Source organism: Aphelocoma coerulescens, chromosome 3, assembly GCF_041296385.1.
Source record: "Aphelocoma coerulescens isolate FSJ_1873_10779 chromosome 3, UR_Acoe_1.0, whole genome shotgun sequence".
NCBI lineage: Eukaryota > Metazoa > Chordata > Aves > Passeriformes > Corvidae > Aphelocoma > Aphelocoma coerulescens.
In genome coordinates, this window is record NC_091016.1 from 85095009 (window position 1) to 85113910 (window position 18902).

The 18902-nt window shown below is 38.0% G+C and overlaps 1 protein-coding gene across 13 annotated transcripts in view; it reads right to left on the reverse strand.

Annotated features, from left to right (window-relative positions):
* KLHL32 (kelch like family member 32) overlaps positions 1–18902 on the reverse strand; it is a 127136-nt gene that overhangs the window by 95699 nt on the left and 12535 nt on the right. For 10 of the 13 annotated variants that reach the window (XR_011149962.1, XR_011149960.1, XR_011149961.1 and 7 more), the window contains exons 3-4: positions 7301–7389; positions 4624–4804 (exon numbers count right to left, since the gene is read on the reverse strand). Coding sequence is in view for 10 of the 13 variants with exons in the window: in XM_069011106.1 (XP_068867207.1) it covers positions 4624–4804; positions 7301–7323 (204 nt within the window). In the remaining 3 variants the exon portion in view is untranslated. Of the gene's footprint in view, positions 1–4623; positions 4805–7300; positions 7390–10027; positions 10097–10242; positions 10498–18902 lie in introns of those variants that run through there. The other 3 variants (XM_069011110.1, XM_069011108.1, XM_069011111.1) reach the window with 2 other exon arrangements.

Sequence of the window (18902 nt, forward strand, 5' to 3'; positions counted from 1 at the left end):
GGATGGCCTGCTGTTATCCTAGAAGGCTGGCCTTTAAGTATTTTGCTGAAGCTCAGGTCTTCAGCTTGTATTAAAAAAGCAAAAGATTTTACTCCAGACTATAATCTCAAAGAAAATTTGATAAGGAAACCTCTGGCCTTCTCTATTCACTCTTCCTCACACAGTGGCTCCAATTCCCCCAGTCTGTAACATGACACACATTTAGTTAGCCTTCCAAAGCATTAACAACTGTTCTTTCCAGTAAAAGACATAAGCGTCAATTTCAAAGAAAATATGCTGCTCAAGAAAACACTCCAATTAAAGAAGCAGCTCCATCTGACTCAAAGTAGACACAGAACAAAACTGCAGAAAACTGTACAAACCCTCCATAGAACACAAACATCCAGTCTCTTGCAGAAGCTGTTTTACAATAGTAGCAAAAAAATGGAAAATAAATTATTCATTCTGACCGAACCCTGTATAGAATAGAACATATTTCTGGAGACCTGAAAAAAAGACTGTAGTGGATGCTGGCTGGATGCCAGGCACCCACCCAAGCATCTCTCTCACTCCCCTCCACAAATGGACAGGGGAGAGAAAATATAATGAAGTGTTCATGATTTGAGATAAGGAATAGGAGAGATCACTCAGCAAATAACATCATAGGCAAAGTGGACTCAAATTGGGGATATTAATAGAATTCATTACTAACAAAATCAGGATAGCGAGAAGTAAAATAAATCTTAAAAACACCTTCCCTGCACCCCTCCCCTCCTTCCCAGTTCTCCCTCCTCCCCCAGCAGCACAGGAAGACAGGGAATGGGGGTTACGGTCAGTTCAGCACCTGTGGTTTCTTCCACTGCTCAGGGAGAGGAGTCCTTCCCCTGCTGCACTATGGGGTCCCTCCAAGGGAAGACAGTTCCCCATGAACTTCTCCAGTGTGAGCCCATCCCACGGACAAGAGTCCTCCACAAACTGCAGCATGGGTCACTCTTCCATGGGGTGCAGTCCTTCAAGGAGAGGCTGCTCCAAGCATGGGTTCCCCACAAGGCCATAAACCCTACCAAGAAACCTGCTCCTGCATGGGCTTCTCTCTCCACGGGTCTGCAGGTCCCTGCCAGGATCCAGCTCCAGCACAGGTTTCCCAGGGGTTCACAGACCTCTTTCAGGCATCCACCTGCTCTGGCTTGGGTCTCTTCCACAGGCTGCAGGTGGATCTCTGCATCCTCATGGACCTCCATGGGCTGCAGGGGGACAGCTGCTTCACCAGGGTCTTCACCATGGGCTGCAGGGGAATGTCAGCTCCAGCACTTGGAGCACCTCCTCCCCCTCCTTCTCCACTGATCTTGGTGTCTGTACAGTTGTTCCTCTCACATAGTCTCATCCCGCTCTTCTCTGGCCACAATTACACCTGCACAATAACTTTTTTTTCCCCTTCTTAACAGATTACAGAGGTGCTCCTATTATCCCTGCTTGGTTCGGCCCTGGCCAGCAGCAGGTCCATCCTGGAGCCAGGCTCTGCTGGACATAAAAGAAGCTTCTGGCAACTTCTCACAGAATTCCCCCCATAGGCCCCCGCTCCCAAGGCCACGCAAGCCCAATACACCTGTGAGATCATACGAACTGGATGACAGCCTCTCCACACAGAGCTGAAAAGAGGCTGGGATATTAAACAAATCTTTGAGCTGTAGAAACCAGAAACTATGGTAGGCAAGTTCTTTGTGTCACATTGACGTATATTTGTGTCATCTCAGTGTCATTCAAGGAAACTCCCAACACCTGATGTTCCCAGAATTCCATTCACTGCAGTCGTGTGATGATTTCTCACAAAAAATAGTGAAAGGCAAGTTTCACATGGCAATGAGTTCTTCATAAATGACCTCAGGGATAGAAAATCTGAAAGCCTCATCTAAGAATTCCTCCAGGAAAAAAAAATAAGGGTAAAAAATATATAATATTAACAGCTAAGTTTGAAGCAAGTGAGTCTGGCCTTTATGGTCAGTTGAGAGAGATCTGGCACTTCCAGATGGTCATTCATGTAATTCTAAATAAATCTGCTATTCTCCTTTATCACCCTCTGGAAATGCCTGTTTCTTTTCACCAACTCTGAAATTAAGCTTGATGCATTCTCCTAAATCTTAGAAAAAGAATATCCAAGTAGCTCAAATCAGGCAAGATCCCCCTAGATATAAAAAAGATCTATAATCTCAGATTAAATACAAAACATTATTAACTTTTTAACCAACGGTTGCTTTTTCTAAATTATTAGACTCAGGAAAGTAGTGAATAGTAACTTACATGCCATTTTCCTCCAGAATATAGATCTTATTTCACAATATTCTAAAAAAGATTTTTGTCTATTAATAAAAAAAAACCTGTTTGCCTGATTTCCAAAAGGTTCCATGCTGATACCTAGTCTGAAGAATACATCCTACCAAACCATAAGAGTTTAGACGCAGACCAAATTACTAAATGCTGCATAAATCATTCTCTCAACACTTTTTTAATAGAAAATATTTATGTAGCAATTAATGGAATTAAGATTTTAATTTGTAATAACTGTCCAGCCAATACCAAGTAACTCAACTGGAAATAACAGGATAAATCACAGTGCCCCAAATCTCAACATCAATCACTAAGTGACCAAAGTAGAAGCTGTCCCTAGCACACTGCTGGAACGCTGGGCACAGGTGCCCAGCCTATGATGTTTCTAAGCACAGGGTACAATGAGCTCTGGAGAGAGTGTCACAGGTGTGGATGGTACGGCACCTTTATGAAAATATTTCAAACAAACCAGGACAACAGGCACTATATCTATCATTGGCAAGTATACACAGCAGTTGCTACAGCTAGAAAGGTCCAGAATCCCTCTCAGTGCACTGGGGTAAAAGCAAAAAAAAAAAATGCAAAGCAATCTCTGTTACAGCAGGTCCTGGGCACCATGATGAAGCAACATCAGCAACCATGGCAGTAGGAACTATGCTGTAGTAGAACCCATAAGCATGCAGATAAGCTCAAAAAATGAGCAATCAATTGGCTCAACATCAGCACAGCAAAAGACACATCAAGGTTAACAACATTTCTTAAATACACAGAATAAATTAAGTCTAAATTCCTACCAAAAGCGAGAGAGAGAGTTGACAGGAAGATAAAAACCCTGCTCAGGTAATCAAAGATACAGATAAGTTGCCATACACTGTATTACTATTGTAACAAGACAAAAAGGTCCCCATAAAGAAGTTCATAACACTAAAATTACAGTGTAGACAAAATATTTAATAAACTTACTTTGTTAGAGAAAATAGACCTTTAAATTAATTTCAGCTTTAGTCTCTGATTAACAACAGGATGACTCACACTTAAAAATACCAGTCAACTACAGAGCTATAGAAAGTCCAACATTTTGAGTGGGTACATTATAAAAAAGGTTAGTAGAATTGCTTTATATGAAGAATATTTTTCCTTGGAACAAACACAATTTTTCAGTTACTCCGATTTTAGACGGAATTAGACTGGAATTGTCTAAATTAAATTTCTCAGGGAATATTTTATTTTACATCTTCGAAACACTTGTTTGTGAAAATACGTTTTATCACATTAAAAAAATTACTATGGCTTTGTCTTTGACAGCAACCACTTATATCCTACAAAAATCCACTCTCAAGCTGAATTAAATTGCAGTTATCATAGTATCATAGAATGGCTTGGGTTGAAAGGGATCTTAAAGATCACCTAGCTCCAAACCCACTGCCATGGACACCTCCCAGTAGACCAGGTTGCTCCGAGCCCCATCCAACCTGGCCTTGAATACTTCCAGGGATGGCACAGCCATAGGTTCTCTGGGCAACCTGTTCCAGTGCCTCACCAACCTCACAGTGAAGATTAAATTTAAACTCCCTCTCTCCATACTTCCATATTCTAATCATAGAATCACAGAATACACTGACTTGGAAGGAACCCATCAGGATCATTGAGTACAACTCCTGGCCCTGCACAGGACACCCCAAGAGTCACACCCTGTGCCTGAGAGCATTGTCCAAGTGCTTCTTGAACTCTGTCAGGATGGTGCTGTGACCACTGCCCTGGGGAGCCTATTCCAGTGCCCACACGTCTGGGTGAAAAGCTTTTCCTGATATCCAAACTAAATGTCCCCTGACTCAGCTTCATGCTGTTTTCTTGAGTCCTGTCACTGATCATCAGAGATGACATCAGTGCCTGCCCCTTTGCTTCCCCTTGAGGATATCGAAGACCACAGTGAGGTCTTCCCTCAGTCTCCACCATCCTCTCATCACAACTCTCTTATGTTCTACAAACATTTCTACATACTAAAAAAATCGTCCACTTTCTGACTTTACTGGGGCATTAAATTCATAAAAAGATGTGTACTGCCTATCTCTGTTGGCGGAGGAGGGAGGGAGGAAGGGAAAGACTTACCCTTAATTATTATAAAAACCTGAATTATGTTCTTATCATTTTTTTCCTATGGATATTTGAAGTTGTATACTCTACTGAATGTTCAATAATCCTTCATTTTCCAAAGATTCAAATTTAAATCTTCTTCAATATGATATCTATAACCATCCCCATCCTCCACAATGATAATTTTTAATATTATTATATAAAGTGAAAAATCTTGGGACTCACTCGGAAGTAGTCACTGCAGGCTGCCAGGACTGCTTTATGTGCATGGAATTTCTGCTCTTCAGCAATAAGGGTAATATCACAAAGTATGCCATCACTTCTTTGTTGGTTCAGAGCTGCCAGGACAGCATCGTTATGGGAGCTGGACTGACAAAGCCTCTGACCTGTCAGCATTTCCTGAACACTGAAAGGGGAAAGGGGAAAGATTCTGTCAAAAAAAAATGTAAGAAACAAGCACATTCTGTCAGAAATACGGAACAACTTTTTCTAAAACAAGATAGTTTGATAATTCTTCGAAAGCAAAAATGTCATGAACCCTGTCAGGCAAAAGTGTTTACACAGCATCGACAACAGAAGAAAAGCTCAATATAACAAAGCATTATGAAACCTGATTATATACTCAAATTTAAAAACCTCAATGGTTCTGATTTTTCATTTCCTGTACCAGAAGTCAGCTGAACTCACAGGACTAATTCAGAATCATTTTAGGATTAAATGAGAAGAATAAAGGGCTTAGGTCAATGGACCACCAGAAAACTTTAAGTGGTTCAAACTGAAGAACCTGTAGAAAGAAGGGTATATGTATGTATGCAAGGAGTTCTACTAAAAAGAATGAAGCCTCGTGGTCTCAGGTGGCCTGTTTAAGTCTGATGCTGAGTTACTGAATGTTCTCAGACCACTTCAGGATATTCATATTTATGAAGTGTTGTGGTGTTTTTTCAATTTTCTGTTTTGTGTTGGGGGTAGGGAGAGGATGTTTGCTTGGTTTTAAAATGCTAAGGCCTTCTCCACCTCTGAATATCTCCATGTATGAATATAAGATTTGCATATAATCCAGTCTGTCTGATTGCAGCTTTCTTTTTCTGTAGCAGAAGGAAGAGACAATATAACTGTTGATGCAAATGGAAACAAATCAAAACATATCAGCAAATCCTCTTTGATACAAAACAGTGCAATTGATTTGAACTCTGTGAGACTACCAATTTATATTGCCAGAGAATCCGTATTTGTGTTTATAGAAGGTGAGTTTACAGAGTCATCTCAGCGTAAATCAAAGGCAAGATTTTTTTTTTTTTTTAAGGGGTGAAAAACCCGTCATCTTTCCAGTACAATCATGTAATTCACTGCATACACATACTATACAGCAGCTGTGTGGCTGCTATAGTCTCCTTTCTCTGCCTATCCTACTCCTGCACCTTGGGTACCTGTAAACTTCTGCAGACCTGCCTTGCAGACTGTTTGCTCTAATCTAACCTACTCTTTTAGAAAGACAACAACTAAAGCATTAGTTCTAGAAGAAGGCTGGCTGAAGAGGAATAACACAGGAATAGCATGTATCTGAATTCTACTCCCTCTCTGATAGTTTAGGTTTCACATATGGACATGCCCTAAATACATTTCAAAATGACTCATTCAAATTATTCTTTTTTCTTCAGCTGTTCTGTTTGTGGAACCCAACTCATATTCTAAATGACAGTTATCAAGAAATCTAACTTGCTAAAATACAAGGGAATTATTTTTAACTGTTAGTTCCCTTCTGTAATTTCTATAGCAAAGTGACTAAATCAAACTAGTGCAAGTATAATACATTAATGACACCCAGAGATGCTTCTCTTTACTTCTGTTTTTATCAGCCTCTCTCCCAGTGTTGTAAACCAAGACCTTCATTCCTCTTGCTTTTTTCACCATCATCCACATATCTGGGATTTTAAACTGTGTTCTATCACAATCCATTTTTCAATTCAGTGACCAAAGTGAAGAATCAATTGCCTGTAACCTTATGCCAACGACACAGGAAGCATACATGCACATGAAAGGCAATTTAACTGGAATTTATGAATGAAAATACATAGAATAATTAAAACATAACATGACTGATTACTTGTAGTGATAGTGTCAGTTGATTCCATATTCAATAGCTATAAAAGCAAGCAAGTCCTGATTCTCTTCTGGCAGGGAAGGGGGAACGGAACTGGAATGCTAAGGTGTCCCAGTCATATCAGGGCGTTTTCTGAGCTCCCGAGATCAGAGTGTTAACTACTCTGTAAAGCAGAACCACCAGCATATCACACTACTGCCAAGTTCTGCAGAAAACCAATTCAGTTAATAAATTCTGCAGAGCATTCTGTCTGAAAGAACTGTGTTCTGCTCCCAGAAAGTAATTAAATTATAAATGACAAATTCTCTATTGCAACAATGGGTGATACAAACAAATGAGAAAGACTACACTGGGAAAGAGAGAGAAGGGAAGGCAGAAAGATGAATTTGGAGAGAATTCTTGGAAGACATTTCATATAACTGGAAAAGCTATATGTCCTGAACAGTGGAGCACTACACAGACCCAAAATTATCACCAGCCACCAGTTCAGATGCATAAATGTAAAATGCCAGTTGCTTCCACAATCAAAAATTCCAAGTATAGACTAAGGCATAAACAAGATAATGTATGAAGAGACCATGGGACTCCAATCAATCCCAGGCACAATTTTCTTTGCTAGAGATAAGTGGCAACAAGAAGGTAATATTTTGCAGATTATAACATGGATATGTATTTAATAATGTGAATTCCTATCTAATGAACAAAATTATTAGTTTTACTTTTTGCTACTTTCTTAACTGAATCTTTGGTAAACATCATCCTAAGTGTTAACAACTTCCTACACACTACCAAGTACTATACCTCAGGCACCTCTCGGATGGCATCCTTCAGTTTTGGTCTTCAGACTATCAAAGCTTATAATCCTGTAGGGAAAGCTGCAAGTGTTCCAGCTAGAAAAAGAGAACGGAGAGGAACATTAAAATTCAAAGCATACACAGCCTCAGCCTTAAAGATCAATACTTTCAGGATGTGCAATTCAAAAGCAACTTTCATTGGCTAGATTTGAGTACAGTCTGAAAGTGGCCTTTCCTCTAGTCTTTTCTAGAGATTCACAGCTTGCTGTCTGAATGTCCTGTACCTACTGCCCTTGAGGAATGCTTTCCACAAACTCAGGAACACATATTGTTTCAAAAAAGATGAAGAGTGGTGAGGAGGGAAGTAACTGTAATAAAAATCCTTCAATATGAAGAGTAAGCCAAAGGCATGTATTATTGTTTGCTTATTTCCCTGAATAACATACAGTTTTTATTTTTAATGATCCTAAGGTTCTTTTCCAACCTAAATGATTCTATGATGCTATGAACATTCTGGCAAATATAAACAGTACAGTACAATCATTTTTACAAACACAATGGCTTCTTTTTTTAAAGGCAAAATATTAAAGTGACCATACAAATAAACACAGAACAACTGAAGTGTCCAAAGACCTAAGTTATTGAAAACAGGGTTTTAGAACAAATTTTTAAATGGTGTAGCATCCAGCACAGATGACAAAACATTTCAATTTTATATATGAAGTATAAAAAGTAGATTTTAATAGAATAGTCAAAAAAGAAAAGTACACTACTTTGGCTGCTTATTTAAATGATAGGTGGATAATTTAATGTAACTCAGAGACAATAAAGTAATAAAATTCAGCAAAATTTGAAGAATGGAAATATTTCCATATTTTTCTCCCTTTTCCAAAATGTCTGCAATTCTGAGCAAAGGGGTGAGGTCATAGAGAACTTATGCTGATGATTCAGCAGGATACTGAGCAAATGCATATGCAGTGCTTTCCAATGCTCGTTTCAGAACATTTCACTCTCACCATCAACCATCACCATCCTAGTTCTACTAAGACAATTCACCTTATCCTTCAAGAGACAGAAAAACACCACATATTAAGTGAGTGCTGTCAACTAACGAAGCAAACACTTCTGATCAATGTACCTGCTCTTGTATACACCCATACATCAATACTGATGGCTGCCCTTAGGAAATCCTACACCATCCAGAGACTGGTAGAGAAAAAAATCAACTTTCTTTGAACTTTGAAGTCCAAACTCTCTGGCCCACACACAGGAAAAAAAACCCCTCAAACTACAAACAGCGTGGAGAGCAAACAGAGGAAGGAGGAAGACCTGCAGGGAAAAGCATTCCTTCTCCAATAATTAAGGCATATGCATCAAAGAATTAACAAAACATTCAAAGAGTCCCATACTGCATTCAGTGTTTTTACCCTAACAAAGCAACCTGCCCTAAACTTTGGCACTCCTCCTTTCTCTTCCAAAGCTCCAGCACTGCATGCCTCACTTAAATGTACACCATGTATACAAGAGTACAGCGTGGAAATCATTTAATCAATACTACACTGATTTTGTTTAGCCACATAGAGTTAAGGCAGCTCAAAACTTTTAAGAACTGGAAATTCAGAAGTATTATTTATTCTTATGGAAAAAAAAAAATTAAGGAGGCACTTCCACCTGTTGTGTGGATATGCTGTGCTAGAACAGTTCTAAAATCATTTGAACCAACAGTTTATTTCTATTTCAGACAGCCGGATACATCTCCATTATATAAACTGTGATTGGTCCCTAAGGAAACTGTTTGCATTAGAATGTTTAAGACATACTATTGTCTTTCAATTTAACTACTATAAGTAATCAAATCAGTTTAAAAGATTAGTTTATAAATTTAAGGATAAGACTTTTGGTTTAATTTAAGGATAAGACTTTTGGTTTAAATGGAAAACTTTAAATCCACTTAAATCCTTCTGTTATAGTGAAATACTCCTTTATGTGAAATTAACAGGGAAAAATAGGCCAGACAGAAAATGCCCATTATATTCTAGGTCTGAGATACATGCAAAAATTGCCAAAAATTTTTTTTTAAAACTCACATTCAATCTACTTTATACTGAAAATAACTTAAATGTCCCAAAATTCACTATTTCCTTCCCCCTGAAGTAACAAGCTTTTTTTTTCTAGTTCACATGTCTGATTTTACAGAGTTGCCTAAACCATAGTCCAGGTCATCACAGAACTTACTCTGTTGCATAAACAGGCTCTGTATTTTATACTGGGTACCTAAGAAACATTTTTTCCACTCTAATTATGCTTGCTTTGTCTTGCAAACTAGTAAAAAATGCATGTTCATAATGGAAACGACAGTCTATTAATAATGCCTGAAAACAGGCAGGTTTTCTACATAATTCAAGCTTATATAAAATAATTACCACCTTGGTGGTTTCATCAATAATTTTCCCATTTGCTCTATGTAAATAAGAACTGAGTTACAATCAACTTCAGTGTGAACTCACTTACAGAACAGGATAGAAGCATTATTTTTGTTAGGTCAAAAATGAAGCTATTTAAAAATCCTGATTTTAAATGTGTTCTTAATACAAAAATAAAATAGCATTTGAAAAAAAGCTTGCACTCTCTTCTTTACTAAGGGAATTACTTCTTAGGCAGACAGCTACTAAACTATCCCACTCCCCTCCCCTGAGCCCCACCTAGGTTTAGGGGAAAGCAAGGGTTCTATTACCCATGTAGAAGTCAGAAAAACCCCAACTGACTGCCTCCATGGTTCCAGGTATGGCCAAGGTCAGAACTCCTTTAAAAGACAGGGTGGAAAATTACAGAGCAGTTGGTGCCTTTTATCCCACATAAAGAAAATAGCTTAACTGTGGAAAGCTGCAACACAAAATTTGAGCTAAATATCTTTCAAACAATTCACTGAGATCCAGGCAGCCAACATACATAAAACTTCACTGCAGCCAGATGCAGTCTCTGCTCTTGTGATGATCCACATTTGGAGGGAGGTAGAAGAGCCAACTTCCAAAAACCCTTGGGGATGTCTTCAAGCAGCCACTCCTTCGCTCCTCACAACAGCCTCTGCTGCTTCAGAGCCACTCACAGAGTGACAGGAGACTGACTTGCCTCTCTGGGGTGATCCCTGGCACTCATCTCTCAATAAAGGATGCAGTGAGACTTCGGGAACTGCGGAGTCCTTTACACTGGTACCACTTAAGACAGCTTTCACCTAGTTCATCATAAATAGAGTTGCTGATCTTCTGTTTACCACTAAATTTCACAGAATGGCACTGCATTAGTTAAGTATTTCTCTGCCTTTAAAGTCCTCTAGTATGTGAAAGGCCCTCTAACTTCTCCTTTAATTTTTTACTTTGAATTGGGAAAGCCACTCATTTATCTATTACCACATTACTTAAAACAATACTGCTTATCAAAAACATATTTCAACTAATTAATTTTAACTCACTCAAACCACATAGCCAAACCCTGAGTGTTTAAGTAGATTTTAAACTCATTCCACATAGGTAGCTTTTACTTACATTCCTAAACTTTGTTTCACTTGTCAGTAACCATAAAAAGGTGTTGATTCATAAAATTACATTAAATGTGGGGTTTTTTTTCATTTCTCTGGGTACAGATAACGTATCTGTTTAGATAGCAATATTTCATTTAGATATATTTATTAACATTCTTAATTATGACTGTTGTTATGTTGGAAAACAGTAACTCAACATTGCTTACGTTAAATTTGCCATGTGCCAAACTCACAGAGAAATTTATTAAAATTCACATGCTCAAGAACTGGTTAAAAAGACTAAAATACTGAATCTATAAATAATTTTAAAGATATTTTGCATTTTCATGTAGTTATCTTTAATCAGTTATCTTCTTTCCCTCAAGTCACTCCTTTTCTAAGTGTGTATATTAAATATTGAAAAACACTTCCACTTAAACACACACCACTTCAAGTTAGATGCATGGACAAACTGAAGGGATCATGAGCTTCTTCCTGCAAAAAAGTAAAATTTCAAACCAACTGGGTAAGTCATGAAGATAAAGCATTTGTACACAGTCAAATGGTATTTTCACTTTGACAGCTCCAAATATCTGGTTTCAATTTGGCCTTTTTTAAAAAAGAAAATGCAACATTTAAAAGCTAACAGAGGAACACTATACTCATTTCACTCCAGCATGGCATCATAGCACATCCTGACGGAGGCTGTCATGGATACAGAACCAGACCATTAAGATTTACCCATGGCAATTTTCTGTTCTGGCTTAGATCCTTATTCACAGGAGATTCTGCTTTTGCCTGTGGTTTTAGCAAGTCAGAATAAATCATCCTTTCAAGCCATACTTCACCTTCTCTCAAGTAAGAGTCTCTTCAGAAACAAAAGTACGAGTTTACTATTCACAGAAAATAAAGGACATTATCTTCTATTTTTTTTTAATCACATCTCTGCCAAATTAATTTGTCAAAAGGAAAACACTTGGAAACAGCTTTAAAGTTTGACTGCAAACCTGCCCTTCTGAGTATACTAGCACACTTTTCCCACATGCCTGGGAGACACTACTTTTTCCTTTTTTCATTGAGATCTTTGGGAATTGAAATATTTTTCTCATTCCATAAAAAAAATGTTCAAGAATGTCAAGTGTGAGAAAAACTCTGCCACTGCCCAGTGTTGTCAGTGAAACCATCACTCAGCTCAAACACAAGCTGCTCAACTAATTTAGTGCCTCAATACAGTGACTTTTAAAAAAAAGCATTCATAGTACTGAAAAAAAACTCTTAGACTTAATGTAAATTACAATATTAAGGGAATAAAAAGATCGAAAATCTGGATTTGTTTGGGAAAACAGAAGTCAGTAAAAACACCTCAAGAAAAAATTCAGCAAAATAAATATAGAATAAAACCACAAAAAACTCAAACTTTTATAGTCTTCTGATTAATTACAAACTATTTTCTTGTGAGACTGGAAAGATCATTGCTATCTTCAGGCCATCAGCTATCGTCAATTAGAATAATGAAGTTTATTTTCTATTACTACCAAATTGCTATCTGACTTCACAGAATAATTAAGATCTTAAACCACAAAAAATATAAAATGAAATCACAGGGGTAAAGGCTGTACAAGTAGAACAACATCTTTATGTCTTTATATCTTCTTTGTGATGTTATATCTTCTACATATCTCAATACATCAGCATTCTGAACATTTTTTCTGAATACACATTCAGATAAAATAAAAAGCAAGGTTCATGGTCATCTGTGTAACTTAAGGCATATTTTACCTAAACTACCACCTGAGAAAGAGCTTGTTGCATTCCAGTGATAAAACCATATAGAATCATGTAACTCTGCTGGAAACTACACAGGTGAAGTTTGATGACTTTGAAGATGAGGTTCATTTCCAGGCTGCATGCACACAGTTTCACGTATTTCATTTGAAAAAAGATAACAGTTTTATACAACTGTAGTAACATATCTTTGTGCACTATCATCTTAGCTTTTCAGAGCACTAATTGTTGCTATCATTTAAGCTATGATACTAATTACTCACCTGCTGAAAGGAGCAGGACATAACTTGCAGCTGATCCATTTTTCGTAGTTGGGAGACCAATATTACAACTTGACCCTGGTCTCACTGAAGAAATCTCAGCTCATGGCAGGGGACTGAACTAGATGACCTTCAAGGGTCTCTTCCAACCCAAACTATTCTATTTTTCTATAAACTTATTTTCTCATCTTTCTGAAAGTTAGGCAACAAACATGCTTTTACATTTATATTTACATAGGCTTAACAATTACTCTCAAAATGAAGTATCTAATCCATACACTGAGTTCATGGTCATTATAAGGGACAAGTTGAAAGCTATCTGGTATTTCAGTTTTAAGGCATTCTGCTGCTGGCATGAACCAAAATCTTCAGTTACTTTGCAAAACTATGCTTTCAAGATTTTTCCTGTAGACTTCACGAAATGAAAATAAAATACAAGGTGATTTGAGTGGCTTGTAACTGAGTGTTCTTTTGGAATTTGATTCGCATTTTCATTTGATAAAAAAAAGCAACAAGAACACCCTGTTCTTCAAATCCAAGGTTTTTTTTCCTAGAAAATTTGTCATGATTTTTTCAAAATCATAGAATGGTTTGGGTTGGAAGAGACCTTAAAAATTATCTAGGTGCCAACCACCTGCCAGGGACAGGGTTGTCACTTGCTAGATCAGGTTGCTCAGGGCCTCATCCAACTTGGCCTTGAACACTTCCACAGATGGGGCATCCACAACATCCCCGGGCAACCTGCTCCAGTGCTTCATCACCCTCTGAGTAAAGAATTTCTTCCTAAAATCTAAACTAAGCTCGCTCTCTTTTAGTTTAAAACCTTTTCCAGTGAACAAGTATTTATATATTTCAATAAAATCATGGAGAGTTTATACATCTCTACGGGACCTGCAAGAGCATTCCAAATTTCTCTGTGAAATAGCACTCATGATGTTAAAGGTAAAAGGCTGTGACTACCAGCAGTTAAATAAACATGTACCTTCTAAAAACGGCCTTCAGTAGCCACAGGGTGGCAGAACTATACTTCAAGATAACCTGTACCTCCAGGACAGTGACAGTATTTCAAAGAGTGGATTTTTTCTTACAGCATAATTACAATAACATAAAATATATGCTCTGTGTCCAATGGGTGCTTTCAGGAATCAGAGAAAAAAAAATGTCAGTACCTAACAGTACAGCTACACAGCAATTCTATAAACATCAAAACACTGCAACAGGTTACTGACCTCGATGTTTCTATTTTGACAAAATATTCAACTCATGGAGTAACTGATTACTAAAATCACTATCAATTTTACCCCATATGGAATCAAAGAATCATAGAATGGATTGGGTTAAAAGGGCCCTTAAAGATCATCTAGTTCTAGCCCCCATCCCATGGGCAGGGTCCATTAGACCAGGCTGGTCAAAGTCCCATCCAACTTGGCCTTGAACGCTTCCAGGAATGGGGCATCCATAGCTTCTCTGGACAACCTGTTCCAGTACCTCTCTTTCCTCCAAATAAAGGATTGCTTCCTGACATCTCACCTAAACCCTGTAAAACCATTCCCCTTGTCCTATCATTACCTGCCCATGTAAGTCAGTCTCCCTCTTATAAGGCCCCTTTAAGTGCTGGAAGGCCACTGTGAGGCCAGGCTCCAAGTTATTCTCCAGGCTGAACAATCCCAACAGTCTCAGCCTGTCTCTGCGGGAAAGGTGCTCCAACCCTTTGACCATCTTTGTGATCCTTCTCTGGACCCTTTCTAACAAGTCACCATTCCTTGTTGAGGACCCCAGAGCTAGACACGTTACTGGCTTATGGACTATTCCTACACTCTTCAGTGTGAGAGAACAAAGATAGTTGTGAACACCTTTCTGTTAAGAGAAACAGGCATTAAAAGATTTCTGACAGCTTTAAGCAAATTGGACAGTGTCATTTGTCTTGATGATGAAACACATTTTGGTGAGGCCAAGAGGGAGATGACAAGTGGGAAAGAAGTAGGAAGAGGAAACAAAAACAATATGGAGGAAGCTGGTGAAGAAGCCCAGCTACAGTTATTTCTTGAGTTTCCTCTTTTGCAAAGGGGAAGGGGAAACAGTGGAATAGTACACAATATAAAAATCAGATGAGTATCTGGGAAAATAGATCAGAGAGCATGGATTTTTCTACAGTGCAATCACAGGAAGAGAAGCCAGAGGTCATCAGGGAATAATTCTAATTGCTGGACAAGAAGACTGAATGCTCAGGAGCACAGACTGGGAAAACACACAGAAGAAAGACAAAGACCAAGGGCAGGGAAGATCCCGGACTAAAATGTGCATGTGACAAAACCATCAGATTTAGAAGAAAGCAACTAAAATAATCACTGTCTGTTAAAGCCCATTTCATCTAGATTTTAGACTAGAAATCAAGATCACCAAGTTTTGCACCTTTTTTTTTGTGGAAAAACAGCTGCAGAACATTTGCTTTCACTTTCTGCTGATTGTGATGGATTATAGTGAACAATTCCTGACAGTTTACTTAGTGATCTTAGGGCTAATGGTTCCAATCATGCTGCTGTTCCATGCAGTCAGTACAGCTCTTCCAGAGTTTTTCTTTAGTTTACCTTTTTAAAAGTGTTAAAGGGTTACATGCTCATGAAACTAAGAATGCTAGCAAAGGCAAAAAGCTAAGTTCTCCAATACCCGAACTGAAGTTCCCTACAATCAGCTTACTACAAGAAAAGGCACAGGTATTCCTAATTCCATCATTTCTTTAAACATGAATGTTTGAACTCCCTTAGGGCCCTTTTTATACACTTAAATTGCATCAAAACTTCTAAAAGCCTGGCTAATGCCATTCCAGCATAAACTCTTGTATTACAGGGACGCCTGTATTACTATTTAGCTGCAAAGCTCTTCAAGTATAAAAGGAATTTCTACTATGTAGCTTTTCATAATTGACATAGAAGTTTAAGTAGGAGAGACAGGACTTGAAGTTAGCTAGAGCTCCGAAGTAGATCCACCTAATTTAGACCTTTTCCTTACAACAAACTTGGATCAATTGAAACACTTCCTTACTGAAAAGATATATGTGATTTAAACATTAAAGAAATTTAGATTGAAAGAGAAAATTAAAACTAATTAGATGACCAGAATAAATAAGACTTACAGACAAATTCTGTTTGTGGGTGAGAAGCAGTGGGAGAGAGTGGAAAGGGTTGCCCGTCTCCAAGTTCTATTGCACACTGCAATCACAAAAGCCATAAGCAGTGAAGCCTGCACAGTTATCTCTCCTCTAGCTCTTTACCCTGTTTTACACTGCCTTCTGCAGATCAAAAAAAACACTTGTATTTTAGGAAAGACAGAGTTTCCATCATGTACATATTTTGTTACTGTAAGACCACTATTTCTTATATTCACTGTCTGCAACTTGTTTACATAGTCACTGCTACCTCTATAATCTTAACTAGCCTAGCTAGAGGAGTACACAGATAAGCCTGGTCTGGGATGTGCAAAGCAGCACTGAAGATGTCAGATAGATTTTTTTGCACCCACAGACAAAAAACATCAGGAGCTTTGCTATACACACAAGGCTGTACAAACCTTACCTGGACAAAGGAGAAAACTCTTACCACACCACTAGAAGGAAAAATGCTCTCAACTCAAGAGGGATATCAGGGGCAGATTTACTTAGGGAACTGCGGCCTGCTCCCTGTGAGTACAACCTGCTAGACTGTGAGCTTTTGAAGCATTAGGACAGTTGGTAATGGTACAGTTCCTATCAGAGGATTCTGTGGTTCACATATCTACTGGGAACACAAGGGAAAACATCAGGACACCTGACCTCTTATGCTGGAAAACAGCTGAATGCCCTGCCCACGTTGATAATAGAGTTACTGGATTCTTTCTCTCCAAGGATTCATCCAGAATCTAAATTTCATACTACAGTATTTTACTGAAACAGGAGATCTTTTTTGTCTCATTCTTTACTCAACATATGTTCCATTTCTAACACAGACTTTATTCAGTGTTCCAGACCAGCTATCTAGAAAATGTTCTGATATTGACCTCTGTCATTAATACCCAGTGTCAATCCAACAAATAAAAATTCCTCTCAGAGCAGAAGGGACATACCAGGTAGGGAGGGGAGGTGACAGGAAATGCAGTCTGAAAAAACTCAGTGTGAAGATGCATATGATGTATTTGTAGTGTGAGTCATAACTTTGACAACATGTCTTAAACTCAGTTTAAGGAAATACTTTGTACTAAAGTAAAATATTACTCTAATTAAGCTCTATCAAATAGGTTACTAGAGAAACATGAGTTCTTGTTTGAAAATATCAGATTTGAACATGCTCTACTTTCTGCTTTTCAGAGAATCCAGGAATTCATACTTTAAATCCTTTGGGTATATACAGATTTAAAGACAGACTCAGATCCTTTTTTAGGTGAACGTAGCATCAGCACTCCTTAGATTATTTAAACAAACAAAAAAAAAAACCCAAAACAAAACCACAAAAAAACCCCCCCAAAAAACAGCAAAAACAAAACCAAACAAACCAGAAGCTAAATTTCGAAAGAAAAGCACAAACTTTTTTTTTAAACAAGTTGCTGTTTAAATTCTCAAGGGTGTTGTGAATGTACGTAGGCACCTATGAAGGACTGCATAAGGCTACACTTAGGTGCTTACTTGTAGAAGTGAAGAATTTAAAACTTGTATACGTTTGATTTTTTTTCCTAGTGGTTAAATTGACATATTGTTCTTCCCTTTATATGCATGCAAACAACTTACAGCTTGTTGAGTCTTTGTTCTGAAGCATCTATCACTACCCAGACATTAAACTGGTAAGCTCAGCAAGTCTCTAGGGTTTGTGAATACTGCCCCTAGCACCAAATATCAGATGATTCATGGAGACAGACCTACATGCTTAACTGAAGTTTGTGAATTGAATGCCCATCACTAGAATCACACTATATTTGAGAAAGCTAAACAGTAAACAGCAGGGAAAAAAAAAAAAAAAAAGAAGAAGAAGAAAAGGCTGTAGGAGCATTTGTTTCCTTGTTTCGAAAATAACATTTATTTTTCAATTTCAAAGGCAACAATTACCTTGTTAAAAACCTCTAAGTGCTACAAATAGCTACTTATAATTCAAGTTAAAACACTGTTTCTTCTATAACTTAATGGGCACGAATTAACAGACATGGAATTCCTGCTGAACATTAGAAAATGATTTTTACTGTGAGGATGGCTAAGCATCAGAACAGATTGCCCGGAGAGCTTGTGGATCTTCATTCTTGGAGACATTCAAAACACCTCTGGACACCGTCCTGGAGAATCTGATCTAGCTGGCCCTGCTTAAATACGGGGGGTTGACTAAATTATGTCAAGAGGTCCTTCCAACCTAGACAATTCTGTGCTTTGTGTGATTCAGCTGAGAAGACTATGAACGCCTTCTCAGTGCGTGCATGCAAGAGCATATTAGTCCCATATGACCTATTTATTCCACATTCCAATCTTCCTGAAGACATTTTATCTCATAAAAGGAAACAGAAGGGGCAAAAGGGGGAAATTCTAACAAAACCATAGCAAATGCACATGCCTCCACATCTCTGTTAGGTGTCCCAGCAGGGCACATTTATGAATTTCAGTCTTTTCCATTTATTGGAACTGCCTAGAAATCCTTTTAACTCCTGTCTAGAAATAATACCAATCCAAACCAAATGTCCTGTAGCACTAAACACTTCTTTTGTCATAAGCAAGTTTTTTTTGTTGTTGTTGTTTTTTGGATAGGAAAACTTGGTAGCAATGCAAGTGCAACTACTGTCTATGTGAAGTTTGCTGATTATTTCACTTGATAAACAAAAATAATACTTTGTAAGCAATTCATGCACTCACTTTTTAAAAATTTTTTGCAATTAAACTCAATTAATACTTTAATTCAGTTGATAATATACAGAAATGTACTGTTATTTCAGACCCCATAGAGTATCTAAGCCATCTTCCTGGGGATATGAGAAAGATGACACAGGACACACAGGACACCCAGTCCCTTCTGTATCAGTATCTCAAGTGGCATTAGACA